Here is a 17,744-nt window from a genome sequence, read left to right as displayed (position 1 = left end):
TATTTGCGCTCAAGTGGAAAATACAAAATGGGCCGATAAAAAACAAGAAAGAAAGGAGGGAAAATTGGAGGTCGGTCGGTAAATTAAGTAGAAAAGGTTAGAAGGTAGAAGGTTTAGGTGGACGGGTAGTAGACTCATTTCACGGTCAGTTTGTACCGCTGATACGGACGGTGCATCGGGCACTTGTCGACCATTTTCGTAACTCTTGGAATAACAATAGAATTTTAAAAAATCCCCCAAAAATGTAGAAGACCCAAATAAATAGCCTCTTGAAAAATCGCTAAAAATATTGGCACACTCGAATTCGAAAAATAGGCAATATTTTCAAAAATGGTATTATTCTTTTTTCCCTTGCTTTGCAATTTTAAAGCAATTCTTTCGTGCTCGTCATGCATTTAATTTCATTGCCTCTTTCCCTTTACACTCCACTCCGCGTATTCAGTTATTTGCACAGCGCTTTCGGTTTTCCGTAAGTATTTGAAGAATCGTCCAATAATGCAGAGTGCATCGGCGTACCGGTTTCAGTATATTCAAACAGTTTTTTACATGAAATGAAAAAAATAAATAAAAGTAAATGAAAGACAACGAGCACGTGTTTGCGCTTCTATAGGAAAAAGAAGACAACGCGAAACAGGCAAAAAATAAATAAATTGTATCATTCAGTCCGTTTGGTTTAAACGAGTGTTGGCAAACAATAGTGTGAGAGTTCTGCGTGATGTTCTGCAATTATTCAGGGGTGCCAACCGCTTTGGCCTTCGTTACGCTCGTGACAGCGCTATCTGCCGGCGTGATGTGGTCGTTAGGAGAAATATTTTGAAAATCGCATTAAAAAATGTCGTTCCAGAGGAAACAGTTATATTAATCGAAAAAGTTACAATGCATTTTTGCATTGCGTCATTTTGACTGGGATATTACTGTACGAATCGTAATACCATCGTAATGCAAAGTTTAATCGAAATAATTGTAATTCGTTTCATCCGTAATCGTTACTGTGTTAAAGGAAATAATTGTGTACGTGAAAGCCACTTCGGTAAAACGAAATGGCACCGGGATAATAAAAAAAATTTGCCAATATGAAAATATACAAGGCAAGTGGTTGCGGCTTAATAAAAATATAATTAAATTAATTTTCAATAATTTTCTATGTATTTTCGAGTAAATTATATGTATAATATCCGATACACTTTCATGCGTTTGGAAAACAGCAGACTTTTCACGTTAAACCTGAGACTCAAACAAAAAATCTCAAATTTCCAATCGGAACAGTTTAGAGCGATATCAAATTTCCAGTTTAAAACAGGAATCTCCAATGGCAATTTAAATTGTCGTAGAATAAAGTAATGTGATAACTTTATTATTGCTATTTGTACAATGGCATATATGTACATATATATAGAGTATATATAACGCAACTGCAGATAAAAATTCCGAAGTCAATCCATCAATACACAGAGCTAGTAAAAAATACGTGTAAAATGTGGGAGACGCGAAGCAAATGAGGTATCCGAAATGAAAAATAAAAATGGAAAAAGTGCAAAATCGAAAAGTATGACAAGGGTATAGGGGTGGTGGTTGGTACTGCATGGATGACAATCTAGAAAACTTGAAAGCAATCTCGAGGAGAAAAAAGATAAAATGTAGTTGGTTTTTATTGAGGATGAAAAAAATCTAAACCGTTTCCGTACTAGTTCTAATGCAGCTAAAACAATAGTAAGGCAAATATATGAAAGGTGTATATATATCACATAAAAAGAGACAAAAAGACATGATGAAAAAGTTTTCAAAGATTGAAAAAAGAAAGTGCCCGATAATTTTTCGGAGGACTAGATTCAAGAGAAGTTTAGTGCTAAGAGAGGGGTTGAATGTGAGTTCAATCTTGGGGCGGATATTCAATTAAGCGGACAGTATCCCGAAGCTAAGAGGTACCAGCAGCACCCCTAAAGTATCAGCAGTAAAAGTAGCTAGCAACAGTAGCTAAAATCTCCTTGGAGTACTATAAAGCTGAAACCCCTTTCTCGCCCTTAACTTAGGGGTAGTATATATGAAACCGGTACAGCTGTTGGGGTAGTAGAAGGAACGGGTTTAAATTCAATTCCGCTTTATACGTACGCCTACTCAACGTAGCCATCTTGCTGCACGGAAACTCTCACGCACACCGGAAACGGCGAGCACACGACTCTATAAGGTAACCCCCTATTTATACGGCCCTGAACGACCTCTATACACCCCTGACGGTGCCGCCCCTCTCAAGGTAGTACCTACACTCCACTGATTGAAAAGTTTTCATTCGTGCGATAGGTCGCATGTCTTGCCTTTGCTCTTTTCTCTTTAGCTTCTTTTCTTTCATCTTTTTTTTTTTGTTGTTCAGAACTTATATCGAATTTTCTTGCGAAACGTCGCTTTTATCCTGTCGCCGCTGACTTTTCCCTTGGGGCTTGACGAATTTCCGACACTTTTCACTTGTTCCAGTTACCTTCTCGTAGGCCATAACGTGGAGTCTCTTTGCAGCCGACTATAGAAGTTACCGTAAAAAGGGTGTCGTGTTGGGAACGCATTACCTGTATGGACGATAGATGTAAAATTGCGTTAAAAAAGAAAAAGAAAAAATAAATAAACCCCAAGATTCCAATCAGTCGAGAGGTTTAGTAATTTGTATTAGAAATTCGTTAGCTTTGTTGCACACTGTATAAAAGAAAAGAGAGTACAAATTATTTGTCATTACTGTAAGCACAGCGACCATTAGTTTCCTCTTGTAATCATCATAATGGGACCTGGATATCGTAGCCAACAATAATGCAATACGGAAAAAAGCAACCCAAAGGCAAATTAAACAAGATACAATCCCAACGTAGCTTCGTAATGCAAAACAACCTTCTGAAAGTAGTTGAAGAAATTTCAAATACACAATAAAAAAAATATCCCTAGACGACTTCCCATGGATGCATATGACTAGTTGAAGCGTAAGAGTAAATTTTTTAAGGGTTGAAATAAAGGGCGAAGGGTATATGCTACTGAAAGGAATAAAAAGAGAAGTGATGAAAAATCAAGCACACCCAGAATAGCGTGTTTAGATGTGCAATTTCCGGTACTTTGTAGGTACCGACCTAGCAACTTCCCAACCTAACGACCTCCCCTAGCTTCGGGGCATTTTTCGTTGTAACACGAGACCTTTCATCATTATGGCATATATCTATGGATAGGCATATATAAGCATAGTAGGTACGTATACCTAACCTAAAGTAGCCATGGATGAGTAGGTAAGCGAAACATGTTGAAAGTTGAAGAACCGATATAGGTCGGACAAGTTGTACAGGCTGTACCTACATTCCAAGTGACACGTGCCGCCAAGTTGGTTGCCATAAGATACAGAAGGCGATGAAGTTTGAAACCCCGGGCGACCTCTTACTAGGAATGATTAAATTTCCTCCCTTAGGTCGATTTAATAAAGACACCCTTTCCACTTTGACGATATCTACCCATGCCAACGCACCAATTCACAGTGCTGGTATACAACCTGTGTACGTGCTTTTTTATACCTATAGCAACGAGTTTGAATTATAAATTTTATGACTTTGAGAAACGTAGATGTCAGTACAGTCAGTAAAAAAATCTAAACTATTGGGATACATCGCCTAACGTCTATTTAGATAGAGTAGACCTATTCGCTTAGAAGTCTAACAAATATTCACGTAAGATTTTCATAGCGAGTTATGAATTATTTTTTACATCATCCGTATCAGAGCTAATACAGTCTATTTTCGAAAAATTTAAGATTATTTCTATTTTCGTAGATACATATTTTTTGGCAAATTGACCTTTTACTGTTCCGAAATTTTATTGTGTCGTGTGACGTTAGTCATCTTTGTCTCTTCTTTTTTATTTATAACCTCGAGTTATCTTTTAGGGTTGACATTTTTTTAACCCCGATAACCGAAAAGATCAATTATATTTCACAGCCATTGTCTCAAAACGTATTTCGTAGCTCAAATGAGGGTTCCTAAAGTTGTTATCTATAAATATGTTTTCGGACATGATAAACCAAACCTTCTTTCGGTAGGTTACTCTTGTACTTTCAGCAGGATACTGTACTGTCTGGGTGTATCTACGTATTTTTTTATCAGTGGGTCATCAACCAAGCGGATCGCGAATTAGCCGATACTTCTGGTACACTGTGCATGCATTATGTGAACTTAGTATATTCAACATATGGATTTTTTATCTAGCCTTATCAGAGAGTGTGACTAACGTGAGGAATTAATTGATATTTTTGTTTATTTGTATATGCATTGCCCATAAGTTTTACGCATACGTACACGTTGTTAAATGTGACTATGTGTCACATCAGTAGATATATACGTATAATGGAACCGAAACACGTTAGCATCCCCTACGGACCTTTCGTGCTTGGAATTGAATTGAGATTGCTTTAAGCGGGTGGCACACGTCGCGAGGCTCTTTGGTACATCGTATATCTGTATTTATATATACGTATATATATGGGAAAGGATGGATAAAGGTAAAAAGTAAAAGAGAAAGGAGATTCAAGTAAGAGCTCAAAGAGATACCTATCTACGAAAAATACTGGATCCGAATAGGAACTAGTAATTCATTTTGAAATACGGTTTTCTTTTTGTTTTCTTATAAACTTACCTCTTATTCACCTTTTTTTATTATAAAATTGTCGAAAATATTTATTGACCGATCTTGATTAGTTCTTGGAAACGGAACAAAATATATCAATTATTATTTTTTATGTATATGTTTAATCAAGTAGGGTCATAAACAATTGAATCGCGATGTATCGTGACGTCAAGTTTCAAAGACGGAAGTCAATGTGAAACTTGATAAAGTTTAAGGCGATTGTTCATGATCCTACTGGACGATTATGATGCTGATTGATTCGACTACTCTGAATGGTACAATGGGGTCCATTTATGGGATGCTCGGTGAGTGGAGTAGAAGATGACGGGTGCGATGACGTTTCGTGACGTTAATTAGAGGATCGGGAATGATTTGCCGTTGAACGAGACTACGGTTCGTTAGCGTTAATTAGAACGTTCGTAAAGTATCGCTAATTGATTGCTCCATAAATCTACTACAGCGATTCTCATTGGGAGAACACAAGATAGATTTAATCAGCCGCCCAGTCAAATGTATCGTCATTGCGAATTTCTTCAAACCCATTATCGTACTGACCGTCGCCTTTACATCGTTTGATTTACTCTTATTTACACAGTAAAGAAAAATGATTTCGATTACAAAACTTTCACGTAATTCGCTGCTGAAGACTGTTGTCGTACAATCGGAAGTTTTAATTCTTGCACCAATTCATTTGAATATTTTTTTTTGTTTAATTGGATCTTGACACTTCTTCCATTGTTACACAATTTTCATTTCGACTATCGGATTTTCCTTGGTTCCTCGGATTTGGTATGAATACGCACAAAAATCCACATACTGAAAAGAAGAAATGTGGATGTCAGTTTTTAATAGTGAAATTTGATCATACCGATTGGAACGATCGACTAGTTAAATAAATGATCGACAATACTCACCAAGAACCACGCTTCCGACTCCGATAATGGCGACAGTGCAATTACGCTCGATGAGAATTCCAATGATATTCCCAACGACACTAGTACCTAGGCGACCGCTAGTTAATGCCAAGGATACGGCCATTGCCCTAAGACGGTACGTATTAATTAGACCGATAAGATTAATTAAATATTTCGTTACAAAGATTAGTCCCCAATCATTAGCATTTTTTATTTTATACAAATGTCTGAAAAAAATGTTCAACCTACAATATTTTAAACTGCTTTATGAACATTTTGAATTTTTAGATTTTAAAAAAAAACTGATTAACTTTTTGTAGTGCCGTAATAGATCACATCCTAATCAGACTTTTGTTAAGGTATTAATGACAAGTACGATAATTGTTTAGCGCTAACCTTAAATTGGTGGGATACAGATCCACAATAGTAGCGCTGAGAACGCTGATATTGGTCCCTGAAAGGATGACGAGGAGCGTCATGAATACTCTAACGAAGACGTCGCTACTTGTGAAGTACATGCCAATGCCTGAGAATCCACTGACAAATAATGCTGATACTGCAATTTAAGGAAAACAGAAAAGCGATAAGTTCGTTTCTATCGGAGTCTCCACTCAGGTGGATAGTGGATCAATAGCGTGAAGTTAAAAGAAATAGTAAGAAATAAGATAAACAAAGCATATGGATATAAAGAAAAAGGAAACGACAAAAATAAAAATTCATAGTTCGATCAGATATTTGATATCTTTTTGTTTTACCAAGCACTTTTTTTTGACCCAGCAATTTAACGAGGCCGCCAATGGTTGTGTAGGACAAGACATAAGAGCCTCCGAGGATGAGGGTACTCTTGTAGACTGAGGTATCGATAGTACCAATAACGACGGATTCGGTCACCGTTGAGTTTGCACTTTTTGCGGACTGAATCGCCGCGCAAACTAGTCCGTAACTATTTGTCGACTCGATAGCGGTCATGGTGTTCAATATATCTGGTACCCACAGATACATTCCAGCTGAACTGTTGAACATGAAACACAAAGAGATTGAATTGAAGTTCATTAGGCTTCTGTTAAGTCTTTCAATGAATTTACACTGAGAGGCTTGTTGACTTTTTAATGAAATATTCATTGGTCGTTACAAAAGTACAGAGAGCTGCGTTACCGGTGTACTTTTTTTTTCTTTAATTGAAAAAAAGAAACTAGTGTTACTTGCGAAAGTTCAAGGAACAACCCTGTCCCTTTTATGTTTTTAATTAAAGTATTCTTACACCCCTACACTCACATGCCGTAAATGCCAAATTGCAAAGTGCAAAACAAGAGTGTAGTGAACAGGTACGGTGGTAAAAAAAGTGCGACGGTCTGTCGCCAAACCAATTTAAAAAATTGTGCAACATTGGAGTTCTGACCAGCAGAATTGTGCAATTCGTCATTTTCCTCATTCTGCTGAATCTCAAATTCCAAGTCTTTCACCTGTAACGTAACGAATGGTTATTAACAGTGTAAAGTTTTGTATCCCAAATTGATAAACGAAAATAAAATGAAAAGCATTTCTTTCACCGGATAATCTTCCTCGGACTTATTTTTGTTAACTGCGTACATTCTTCGTAGAACCTGCAGAGCTTCCTCCTTCTTTCCCTTTGACATCAAAAACTTTGGGCTTTCCGAATAGCGCATCAAGATAAAAGCAGTGAAAAGGCATGGCAGTCCCATGACAATAATTAAGAGACGCCACGATCTGAACTTTACGAAACCAAGATCATAGTTTATATCCAAAGGCAATATGAGCCATGAGAGAGCTAGAAAAATGAAAAAGAAAGTGAAATATCTGTCTAACAATAAAAAAAAATCACGGAGATAAGTTCATGGCTCGAAATTTTCTTTTCGTACTTTTTTCATTCACAACTCACCCGGTATCACCAGAAAGCCCAATGCGATGAAGCCGCAGGTCCAAGTCATAATGAACGACCTGTTCCTGGCTGGTAGGAATTCGCTGAGATAGGGATAAACTGTGGATGACAATCCACAGAGACTGGAAAACGGTTATTTCATATTGAATTTACGAATTTTCTGCTCGTATCGTATTCCGTCAGCGAATCAGTAAATTCTTTTTGCTGTGGTTAAAGCTGGTGTACCAAAAGTGGCCTTAAAACTCACAAGATGCCCGTAAAAAATCTGAAGGTCGTAAAGGTGAAAAAATCCGGTGCTAAGCTCGACAGGAAACTTGAGAACCAGGTGCAGAAGAAAGTTATCAAGAGGATCGGCTTCCTGCCGAAAACGTCGGCGCAAAATCCCCAGCCGTGGAAGCTCAGGATCATCCCTAATCGTACCGAGAAAATTGTATCATAATGGGAAGTGAAGTGGCACAATGAAAATCCAAAAAAAAAGTTAAACGAAAGTTTCATCTCTTAGAGTCTATAACTAAAATATAAAAGTCTTATTACTTGAATCTGTCAGATTTTTATGAGCTTAAAGAGTTATTCAAAAATGTCTTAAATATTTTTTTTAATCTTATTTGTTTCCGACTTCTAAATTTTAATCAAACCTTGCACAAAGTAGTATTGAGCTTATTGAACTTCAAAGACTTTTGTTTTGTGCTGGTGATTGATTTTGCATCTACAAAGAATTTTTGAATATTACTTCGACAGTATATTTTCTAATTCGAAAAGAAGTAAATTTTACGAAAGTCAATTATTTTAAACCTTACCCAAATAAATTGATCCTGATATCACACCCTTGTCAAAGGTATCAAGATCGAGGTCATATTGTGCAACAGGCAGTATGAAACTTATACCCAAAGATTCAAAAATACCGATAGACAAACAAGTGCCGCAAATGAGTATAAGTAGTGCGTGATATTTTCCGAAATCTAAATAAAGGTTTATTTTTCAAAATCATTACATTTCATAAAAATACGAGTGATCTATAAATTCTATATTAATACCTGCAACCTCGATGGCCGTTTCCAAATTCACAATTTTCCCGTGATATTTGTTATTTTCACTTTCTGGAATAAAAAGTTTTAAAAACTTAAGTAATTAAAAAAATTATTTAGATACTTAGTTAAATTCCACCGCACACGAAACAATACGAAACCGAAAAAGAAATCAGGTCAAAAATTAAGTAAAAATTTTTATGATCAACTATATCCATATTGAAAATTTATATTAACTTTTTTATCACATAGAGAACTAAGTACATTAAACTTTTATCAACACAAACTCATAAAAAATGTTTTTTCTTCCCCCTTGGGACTGTCTAATCTGAGCTCACACAATCATACACGCTTAATTATTTAAAATCTAAATATAATAAACTATATAAAACTATATAAAACTATATAAAATATAATAAATAATAAATAAAGTTCTCACGAGCCAACATTCTGAAGAACATTTGCCGATAGAGGCCTGCCGAAGACTAAAATCTCGAAAATCCGTTTGACCTGCTTATCAGTAAGATCATTTTTTTCGACTCGTATTGGCGCACCAGTTATTTCCCCTTATCATTTCTGTTTTTCATACCAATTGTAATTCAATTGTGACCATGCAAGTTTACATAGATTTATTGCCCTATTCACAGTCTTTTTTTCGCTTTGATAAGACTACCGTCGTTCGTTATCTCCATGCGACAATAATTTTATTTATAAATTGTGATATCTTATATGCATCGTTACTGCTCAACGGTGAAATCTCGAAATGTTTCAAAAACGGAAAAGTATCATTTAGACATAACCTAAGCACTGTGTTATAGCAAAAAATATTTTGTTAAAAACTTTTTGGTAAAAATTGTATGACTGAGTTACATAAACATTTATCAGATACAGTAGTCCCTGTTACCAGACGTTCCAGAAGGAACAAGGAATCTTACTTGAGCTTGAAAGATAATGGATTTTAATAATACAAAATTCGATACTAAAACAGTTGAACCCTTTCCGTTACGTACTTCACGATTTTGATATATTTTTTAACCACAATATATAATTTGTATCAGAATTTCCCATCCTTTTTTGTGCAGTATTCTGCACTGGGTAATTTTTTTAACGCATCTTACGTGCAGTTTTGTAGATCTTTTTGAGAATGGAAGATAAGGAAAATAAACCAAGGCAACTGAGTTGCTTGACTCGGGGTAAGAGAGAAAAGCATAATTTAACTGTTCCAAGATAGATAAAAAATTGATTATATAAATTTTTTAAACAGGTCCAGGACCAGCATATCTATTACCAACATTAGTGGGTTACGTGGGACACGACCCATCCCGTTACAGAAACCCAGCGTACAGTATGAATTTTCGAACACATACAAACATCTATAGCGTGGGCCCGGGCCCATGTTACAAAATAGATCAGCAAACGAAATTTGGGATAGAGAAATCACCAGCTTTCACGATGGGCCATAGGGAAATGTCAAAGTGTAAGATTCTGATTTCATATACAAGATCAAGAGTATAACCACATATTTTTAATCAGTACAGAACACAGGACCAGGTCCAGGATCCTACAATCCCGAACATTGTCCACCGATGAATCACAGTATCAGACCTGCTGCATATTCCATACAATCACGATACGGTGGAAAGTTAACCGATAGTGGACCTGGACCAAACGCATATCTGGTACCAACTTGCATAGGACCCAAAATTCCAGACAAGAAGGCAGAAGGAGCCTTCACTATGTAAATTTTATACAACAACTATTTTTCAATGGATTTTAAAATTCATTATCATGAAATCGTTATAAAATTCATCCAATACAGTTTGCTGTAATCGTAGTAATAAGAATCGTTTATTCGAATTATCTTGTATGTTTCGCTTTTACAATATCGCCAAGTGTCTTGCATAGAACCCGGAAATTGGTTAGTTTAAGATAAGAATGCCATGTATTTATTGTCTTGTTTTACAGTTCTGGGCCACATCCAGGAAGCCGATACGAATCGAGTCCTGGACCAGCTGCTTATCGGAACGTTAATTGTGATTTGGTTAAAAAAAAAATGCCGGCATACACTGTATCTTCAAGAGTTGGGCCTCGTGAGGCCTTTCGTGATGGTCCAGGACCTCAGTATTATCCTCAGGTTTATAAAGGAAAGAAACCTCCCATGTATTCATTTGGTGTTAGACACAGCGAGTGTGCCACTACGCCCGTTACAGAATATGACGAATAAAGTTTATACTGGGAATTCTATTGTCACTTGTTTGATTGACAACGTACCATTGAACCCCTTATTAAACAGTTTTTATATTCCGGACGTGAAGGAATATTATTGTAGTTAGAAGGATCACTAGTTATCTAGATAACTAGTATAGAATATGTCAATCAGTTTTGACAATACATTAATAAGAAGCCAGATATATCAACATTGGCCATGGCAATGTATTTTGATAAAAAATGGCGATGTCATTTTTCGATCCTAAAATATAACATTTTTGAAGCAGCAAATACTGCTGCAAATACATAACTGCTTTATCGGTCGGTTTAACGCTGTTATCGTGCGAGTATAAACAGCTGTAGGAAACAACGAAAATGACAGTCGCTTGTTGGACGGAGTTCTTTTTGACAGAAACTGTTGAAAGAACGGAGGCATAAAACTTTTGGTGATTACTGGCGGTAGAATAAATTTTCAGGTTTCGTAATGTCTGTATAAATGCTGAATAAAGCCGATAACGTAAATGGTGAGATTAAAGTTACCTTGTCATTTTATTCTTCGCTTTTGATATGATAAGCATGGGATTGTGTAGGTTTTTCATTAATTAAATTTTCAGATTGTTTGACGTTGTGCTAAATTTCGGAAAATAATCTATACAATGCCGCCAAAAAAGGATAATAAACAAAATGTACAGGAGAAGAAGGGTAATAAAAAACCTGCTAAACCGAAAAAAACACCGGCTGTTGTTTGCGGTTTTAAGAGTAAGTTATAATTTTATACGACAACTCATAACATTAGACTGAACGTTAGATGTTGCTATTCAATCATTGTAATTTTAATTTGACTTCTCTTACAGGTCCTGGACCCAAATACAAATTGGCCACTTTGGTCGGATACGATGGTCATGACACAACGAAATATCGGAATCCAGCATACACCTTCCGATTGAGACAAACAGGAGTGGACGTATGCGATGGGCCCGGTCCAAAATATATGGTAAACATGAACCGTTTTGGGCCTTACACGTCACCTGGTTATTCGATTGGCTACGCAGCTACAACTTTTGGTAAAACCAATTTTGAAATGACTAAGGAACCCAAAATATACTCAATTGATTTTCAGGTTCATTTTGTGGACCGGGACCAAAATATATGGTCCGTGATCATGGACCTAGGGCTCCTGCATTTTCCATAAAATGGCGAACAAATCCAAGAGCAGGTAGTGGGACTCCAGGACCATATAATATACCATCTACTATAGGACAAGGTCCAGCTTTTTCGATGTAAGGCCAACAGTTTTTAACTAACTCTCCAGAATATTCAACAGAACAAACTTTAAAGCTTTGACCCTATGCATTTGCTGTGGTCAAAAAAAATTATCTTTTTGCTGCTCTGTTTTGAACGAGAAAATGCTAAACATCCACAAAAGTTAATATTTTATCCGAAACACACGCTTATTCATGATGGCCACAGCAATAGACATTTCCATGCAGTCCATGCAACCTTGGCTACACGAAAATGGAACATTATATATAAATTTATATGTTCTAGGGGTACCAGAGGAGCTACCGGTGTCTGTGAAACTGGTCCTGGTCCAAAATACGGCCTATTTGATTTATGCGTAGTAAAACCGTGCCCACCGAAATTCAGTTTAGGCTACAGACAAACTGGGAATTTAGCGTGTGATGGACCAGGGCCCAAATACATGCCAAAGATACCAACTTGTAACGAGAATCCCGGATTTACATTTGGCATTAAGCACAGCGAATGCGCACCACCTTTAGTGACAGAATGTGACGAAAAGTGTTGACGTTCGTAAATTGATATCTATTTTATGAAAAATAAGGGACTTTTTAAGATATGTATCCCATCCTTGATCCAACCCATTGATTTGTTGAAATTATATAATGACGACAATAGAATTTAGAAAGACAAAAATCTGCCGCTAAATAATTCATACAGTGTATCTCGACTAGTCTGCAGTGAAAGGATTGTCTTAACGAATGCGAAAATCAGCTTATCAACTTTAACTTAAATGAGGCCCGAGAGGTAACTGGTTAAAATAATGATTTCCACACCGGCCGTGGCTATAGACAAATTACAACGCAGATCCATGGATACGAATTTCAGTCGGTATCAACATTGACCGAAGATAAAGAGGCTCGGTATTCTCCTGTGAAAAATTCAACAAAATGAGTTCAATTTGAGTTCACTTGAAACTGAGCATATCGAACTATGAACTTTGTAGTCAAGGTGTATCTACAATCGAGCTGCTGTTTTGTACTCAATTTTTGAGGACACGTTGGTCTGGAGTCGGACCATTACCAAGTACTCAAGTACCGACCGACCTGTGTCCCAACTCTAGAGCTTCGCTGATGTTTACCGTCCAAGTTTTAGTTAAGGAATTTACCGTAGGAGGGCACCATTCGTTGGCCATTCTTGAATGGGTGGGAGTACCGACTGGTATGCGGGGAAATGAATCACGAAGCTCCATTGCATCGAGAACCGATCTCGTGTCTCGAATTCTTTCATACTGCGTCCTTTCTTCCTTTTATTTTTCTCTAAATTTCTTAGCCTTGCAATTCGTTCATCGCTTCTTCATCTTTTTCTTATCTGCCTTCCAAGGTATATTCTTATCACTTATTCCTTTCTTCTTTCTCTCTTTTTATTTCATTTTTTATGTTACCCTAATTTCTTCCACTGGCTTATAACTTTTTTGCGATATCATGTTGATATCACTGTCAACTCCGTAGTAAATATGCTAAGACGGTTTGAGCGATCGGGAGTCACAGGTTGGCGTCAGCATCCCTTACTGCGCTCTCTTGGGGAATACTCATGTTAGTCTGCGTTCACTTAGGCCTACTCGACTTGGCGTCTTCCCAGTCACTTGCTAACTTCTATAATTGCCCTCTGTTGGGAACACTGCGCGCTGATCGACGATTAACCGGGTTCGCTTCCGGTCACGAATATGGTTCCGTACGTCTGTCCTGACCTAGCTTGGGCTTGTGGCGCGAAATGATAGAGGTTCAAAGCATAATTTTTGAACTCTTGAGAATCCCCCGATTTCGCTCGATCATTACTCCCGCGGTCTTCGTTACGGTCGGCTCGATTAGTCTGGCTCCTATTTCCATGTTCTGAATCTGCGATACGAGCATATGTAATTGCTTAGTCCAAACTTTTTCACACAATTCTTCTTTTTAAGCGTCTATACTCTCGTCTCTCGGTTCTCTGTGTCCACCACTGAAGGTCGGAATCTCCCCTCTACGGCCCTCTGTTCCTCGCGTGACTGAGTCTGCGGGTACTTCGGTATCTGCCAACCTACGTTGTTCATAGGGGGTTGCGCTCGATTGTATTTCGCACTCTACACTGCTTAACCTGACCTTTTGCGTTTATTTTTTTTCTGTTGATTGCAATATTTGAAATAATTGTTTCCTACTTGCATCATCATCTTTTCCTTGAATTTTTCTGCCTCGGACCTTAAGTCCATTTCACATCGCCTCATACCCTTTACCCCTTACCACTATTTTCAAGAAACGTGAAATTGTGAATAAGTCCATTTGAATACCCGCATCTCAAAGTTATACTAGAGAAATCTCATGTTCATTGGATCGTGACGAGCGAATAATTAGGCCGTATCCGGAAAGTCGCGTAGTGCAAAAATAATCGGGCGAATCGCCTATCTGTAAGAACGAACATTGAGTATCAGAAGACAAACTGGACCTGTGAACGGGTAGACATACATGATGTACACAAAGACAATTGAGAATATAACGTGATACAGACGAAACTTCTCCAAGACAAGGCTTCTTCGATGACTGACTTGTCTTTTCCCTTCTTTTCTCTTTTCCAATTGCAATAGCCGTTTCCGTAATCGGAACTTCCTTCCTTTCCTTATGGCTGTGTCCTCAATAGAGGACATGTGCCAGTAACTGGACGTAATCGGAACTCTTACGAAGAGTTGGAGGGAGCTATGATGAACAAAGGGTAGGACGGGAAAAGTAATAGCTCAAATTTAAATTTCGTATCTGACCTATCTTACATAACGAAAGATATGTTGTATTAAATAATATTTGACGTTTTCATACGCGATTTCGTAGCTAGTTTTTTAATTTTATCTAGCTAGCACCATCTTACGGTGCATTTGGAACTTTGGTATTTAGGTCGGTCACTCCATCTAGAGGTGTCCGTAGCACCCAGGTTCGCGTGACACCAAACCTGATACGATCCCTAGTCCAGTCATATTGAGTCAACGGTATAATCAAATCTCATCATACTTTACCGACAGAGAAAATAAGCTCTGCTCGGTAGGTATGCACATGTGCCATATAAAATAAAGAAATTAATTTATCCCTAAAAGGTGAGCCAACAATTTCGATGTCGCTCAATCGTACAAAAATTGCATTTTGACGTAGCTTATTTTTTAATTTTATCTTATTTGGATACTATCTGTCTTGATCCATCATACACACAGTAGGCGTGCATATAGTATAACATGTTCAAATTGCATATATTTTACTGATAAGAATAAACAATCAAATTTTGAACATTTTTTCTCTCCTGCAATTCGTTATTATATACCCGCATCATTTTGCAAATTCACAAATCCTCAAAGCTCGAAAAGCCACGATAAATTGTGATACCTGCGGCTGACTTAAACCCAGCAAGAAAAACGTTAAGGGTAATATGCAACTTGTCCCGTGGAAATTATCGCGGCTACTCCATTTCCAAACGTTGCCATTGGTCTTCTGGTGTGGACGGACCGAAGGGGAAAAACAGGGCTGGAATAAGGGCAAGGCGCAGACATGGAAGTAGGATGGTTTTCGTGATTGGTCATTTTTTCCTTCTTTCTCTCGTCCCTTCTTCGCACCAACCTCCACTGCCATTGTTATACTTACTAACTTAGCTATATAATTTTCACAATCACAAATACTAGTACTGAAGTCGTCACGGCTATTTTTCTGCATCAATCTCGTTCCAGAGTCACGGGTAAAAAAAAATTGCGAAAGCTACTGGAAAAATAATTTATTACAGCCCACTCCCTGAAAAAAAAAGAATGAATGGCAGCGCAACGATCGCACGTGTGTAGGTTCGTGAAAATCGCGGCGTTGCATTTGCAAACCGACGATTGAGTAATGGCCATCGGATAAGGCATTTTTCACAATTTCTGTTTTTCGCAATTTCGAATTTTTCTGCATTGTCCGATTTTACATGAGAATTAATGAAGAATCGGCCTCGTGAAAAATACTGTCGATTAAACGTAACTCATGATGTTCTTATCGAAATCTAGGCTAAGCGTTAACAGCAAAAAATACTTCATACCGACAAATATCTTTTTTATCGTTTCTCAAATCCGATTATATTGAAATGCGTACATTAAACAAGGGCGGAAAAAATCCTAATATCCCTAAAAATGTCGCGAAACTGTAGCCCGAGGAAGAAATTTGGCAACACTGTCCTGAGTGGGCTGACTAATTTACGGTGTGACACCCTCGTACGATTTCCCTTGTTTGTCTTTTCTTGTTTATTTTCGTAGCTCTTTTCTCTTGCCTATCTCATCCCCTACCCTCACTTTTTCTATATCCTTCTCCTCTTACCTTTTCTCTTAGTAGATATTTACCGTTCAACCATCACGTGTCTGGTTCTCATTTTTCTCCGTTGATTTTCGTTTTTTTTTCATCTCCTCCAAATTTGGTTCTTTTAAAATTTTTTTCTATAGCCATTCATCTCTCTCATTCATTGCCTCTAAATTCTTTTTCCTTCTGGCTCTCTCACGTCTCTTATACTTTTCCTACCCTCCACCAATAAAAAAGGCACGCGCGTGACTCTCCATAAATTCCCGTAGTAGGTTCACCCATGCTCAACCTCTTGATGCAAAGTGGCCCGAGATTTTACATGAAATTAATAAAAAACGTTTTGAATAAAACGAGCCCTAAAGCGATATTACGGTCGTTCCGTAAACTATTAATGAACTCACGAATTGTACATAGTAAATTATTTCCTTTGATTAATGCAATATTCAAAAAAAAGAAATGTTTGAAAATTTATTAGCTTTCAGTGAATTTCTATCGATTATCAATAAGTCGATTGAACGAAATTAACGTTGTTATCTCCACTTCGTCGCATAACTGCAATAAACATCGTGCGATTGAATTCATTCCACTACGTTACATGCAAATCAAGTAAGTAACGTTTGACTAAAGCAACAGAAGTAATTTTCTTTGTTAGTCTATATGCACAATGACAGAATTACAAGCACTGGTCCCTTTGGCGCTGGTCCTTCGAATTAGTACAAGCAGAAAAATTTATTTTAATATATTCATACCTGACTACAGTCTCTACCTAAATGAACCTGATCAAAAGTGCAATGCTAGTTGAACGCAGCCCACTGTGCCAATACTTTTGACCAGTATTGCCCGTTTTTCTTTCATTCTTTGTATCAACTCTATAGCAATGTAATAAGACGCCTATATGTAGAATATCGAAAACTATTAATCGGAATCTATAACGGGTGATAATTGAGTATTAATCGCTTCGTGACCAATTATAGTCTATATTAATTTCATCGTTTCGCATATGGAATTCAGGCTCACAAAATGGTAGTATATTTTTAAACAATTTTTTATCTAACGTTATCACAGCGTGACGATATCGTAGTGATAGATGGCGAACCAACGTAACGCTTTGCAAAACCATGATAACTTCTCAAACATCTATCACTCGATAGCGACGACTTTAAAAATCAAGATAACATTTTATCCCTGTCGTCATTATCATTCACAATATATCTGCGCTACTTTGCACTATCACAAATCAATTCGCGTCCCGAAATTAATCTTCATCTTCCGCCACCCGTAGGTAACTTACCTATCGTGACTTCTGTTACAATCATTAGGGATGCTGTAACAGGACGTAGTTAAAAAAAGTTAAATTGCTTATTTTTTGTAACTTGAGGATTTTACCACGTGCCGAATCGAATTTTTTTTTTGTTTATCAAGACGATTTTATCATCGCTCGATGGACCTATAGAAATCGAATATCGAATCCGAAGGGTTATTGGGA

At 37.3% G+C, this 17,744-nt stretch overlaps 3 protein-coding genes across 5 annotated transcripts; 2 read left to right on the top strand and 1 right to left on the bottom strand.

Moving 5' to 3' along the window:
- Positions 1-4,258: 4,258 nt before the first annotated feature.
- On the bottom strand, positions 4,259-9,011 carry LOC107271419 (synaptic vesicle glycoprotein 2C). Of its 3 annotated transcripts, XM_015747402.2 has the most exons (11): positions 8,920-9,011; positions 8,490-8,552; positions 8,253-8,414; positions 7,703-7,865; positions 7,456-7,577; positions 7,106-7,344; positions 6,831-7,018; positions 6,311-6,567; positions 5,952-6,111; positions 5,556-5,683; positions 4,259-5,457 (listed from the first exon to the last, which is right to left on the bottom strand). In XM_015747402.2, the coding sequence occupies exons 1-11, from the start codon at positions 8,939-8,941 to the stop codon at positions 5,351-5,353; spliced, it is 1,611 nt and encodes a 536-aa protein (XP_015602888.1). In that variant the 5' UTR covers positions 8,942-9,011; the 3' UTR covers positions 4,259-5,350. The 3 variants fall into 3 exon arrangements, with proteins under 3 accessions (XP_015602888.1, XP_015602889.1, XP_024944432.1); XM_015747403.2 differs by lacking the exon at positions 8,253-8,414; XM_025088664.1 differs by lacking the exons at positions 8,253-8,414; positions 8,490-8,552 and having other exon boundaries at positions 8,920-8,950.
- Positions 9,012-9,148: 137 nt separating this feature from the next.
- On the top strand, positions 9,149-10,980 carry LOC107271412 (outer dense fiber protein 3-like). Its single transcript, XM_015747379.2, has 4 exons — positions 9,149-9,673; positions 9,745-9,957; positions 10,014-10,218; positions 10,446-10,980. The coding sequence occupies exons 1-4, from the start codon at positions 9,625-9,627 to the stop codon at positions 10,702-10,704; spliced, it is 726 nt and encodes a 241-aa protein (XP_015602865.1). The 5' UTR covers positions 9,149-9,624; the 3' UTR covers positions 10,705-10,980.
- A 91-nt stretch (positions 10,981-11,071) lies between these two features.
- LOC107271409 (outer dense fiber protein 3-like) lies at positions 11,072-12,614 on the top strand. Its single transcript, XM_015747376.2, has 5 exons — positions 11,072-11,212; positions 11,303-11,447; positions 11,543-11,752; positions 11,809-11,968; positions 12,237-12,614. Exons 2-5 carry the CDS (start codon positions 11,345-11,347, stop codon positions 12,493-12,495), a joined length of 732 nt encoding a protein of 243 aa, XP_015602862.1. The 5' UTR covers positions 11,072-11,212; positions 11,303-11,344; the 3' UTR covers positions 12,496-12,614.
- The last annotated feature ends 5,130 nt before the right edge of the window (positions 12,615-17,744 follow it).

The sequence above is a fragment of the Cephus cinctus genome, unplaced genomic scaffold, assembly GCF_000341935.2.
Source record: "Cephus cinctus unplaced genomic scaffold, Ccin1 Ccin1_scaffold0967, whole genome shotgun sequence".
NCBI classification, from domain to species: Eukaryota; Metazoa; Arthropoda; class Insecta; order Hymenoptera; family Cephidae; genus Cephus; species Cephus cinctus.
This window is presented reverse-complemented; position numbering and strand designations above follow the sequence as displayed.